The 1,343-nt window shown below is 52.5% G+C and overlaps 1 protein-coding gene across 1 annotated transcript; it reads left to right on the top strand.

Annotated features, from left to right (window-relative positions):
• Positions 1–492: 492 nt before the first annotated feature.
• On the top strand, positions 493–1,106 carry LOC126496544 (reticulon-2-like; the record flags this gene model as incomplete). Its single annotated transcript, XM_050134027.1, has 2 exons — positions 493–700; positions 959–1,106. Coding segments are annotated over 2 exons (356 nt in total), but the record flags the coding sequence as incomplete, so codon positions are not given.
• Positions 1,107–1,343: the final 237 nt, after the last annotated feature.

Below are 1,343 nucleotides of genomic sequence, written 5' to 3'. Positions count from 1 at the left end.
CACACACACACATTGAGTTCAGAGTTGAATAAAATAGAGAATGTCGCAGCCGCAATAGAGCATTGTGTGATCCTCAATCCAGAGTCAGGCTTCGTGGCACACGGTTCTAATTTCAGCACTCCAGAGGCAGAGGCAAGTGAATCTCTGTGAGTTCAAGGCCAACCTGGACTATATAGTCAGAGCTATGTAGTTAGATCCAGTAAACACATAAATAAACAAGGCTGGTCAGGGGATACATCAGTTGGTAGAGTCAGCACTCAGGAGGCAGAGGCAGGAGGATTTATTGCCTTGAGTTTGAGGCCAGCCTGGGCTACAGAGTGAAACTCGGTCTAAGGAAGAGAAAGAATTAGAATAATCATGAGTTCAGACCAACCAGGGCTTCAGAGTTTAAAGTCAGCCTTCACCTCACAGTGAAAATCTTGTCTCTTAAAAACGAACAAGAACGAAGTCTGTCGGGTTAGTCCCAGCCGTTCATTGACTTCCTCTCCACAGTGGCAGACCTGCTCTACTGGAAGGACACCAGGACGTCTGGAGCCGTCTTCACGGGCCTCATGGCCTCTCTCCTCTGCCTCCTGCACTTTAGCATCGTGTCTGTGGCTGCGCACCTAGCCCTGCTGGGTCTCTGCGCCACCATCTCTCTCAGGGTTTACCGCAAAGTGCTCCAGGCCGTGCACCGGGGTGATGGCACCAACCCTTTCCAGTGAGAACTCATGACCCGGCTCAGCTGACCATGCACTGTGGTCCTTGACCTCCGCTCATGCACGGCCCACTCTCCTCCTCATTGTGAACCCTGGTCCCCAGCCCTGATTCCTTCCTTTATCCTCGACTCCCTTTCCTAACCCTGCTCTTCCACCAGACGTCCCATTTACACCCATGTTAAAGTCACTTGGCCCAGTCTGAGCCCTCCCATCACCCACACACACACACTGAGTTACACCACACTCCTTGACCCCATCAGGGCCTACCTGGACATGGACCTGACCCTGACCCGGGAGCAGACAGAGCGTTTGTCCCAGCAGATTGCCTCCCAAGTGGTCTCCACAGCCACACAGCTGCGGCATTTCTTCCTGGTAGAAGACCTGGTGGATTCTCTCAAGGTACCCCCTGTAGCCCGAAGCTTATCTGTTGTTCCTGCCTGGTGCTGCAGCCACTTACAAAACAATCACTCAGGCCGGGTGGTGGTGGCGCACGCCTTTAATCCCAGCACTCGGGAGGCAGAGGCAGGCGGATCTCTGTGAGTTCGAGGCCAGCCTGGTCTACAAAGCTAGTGCCAGGACAGGCTCCAAAGCTACAGAGAAACCCTGTCTCGAAAAAAACTAAAAAAAAAAAAAAAAAAATCACTC

The sequence above is a fragment of the Alexandromys fortis genome, unplaced genomic scaffold (genome assembly GCF_014885135.2).
Source record: "Alexandromys fortis isolate MF-2015 unplaced genomic scaffold, M_Fortis_MF-2015_v1.1 scaffold_7660, whole genome shotgun sequence".
NCBI lineage: Eukaryota > Metazoa > Chordata > Mammalia > Rodentia > Cricetidae > Alexandromys > Alexandromys fortis.
The sequence above is the reverse complement of the archived record's forward strand: the minus strand, read 5'-3'. Positions and strand labels throughout refer to the sequence as shown.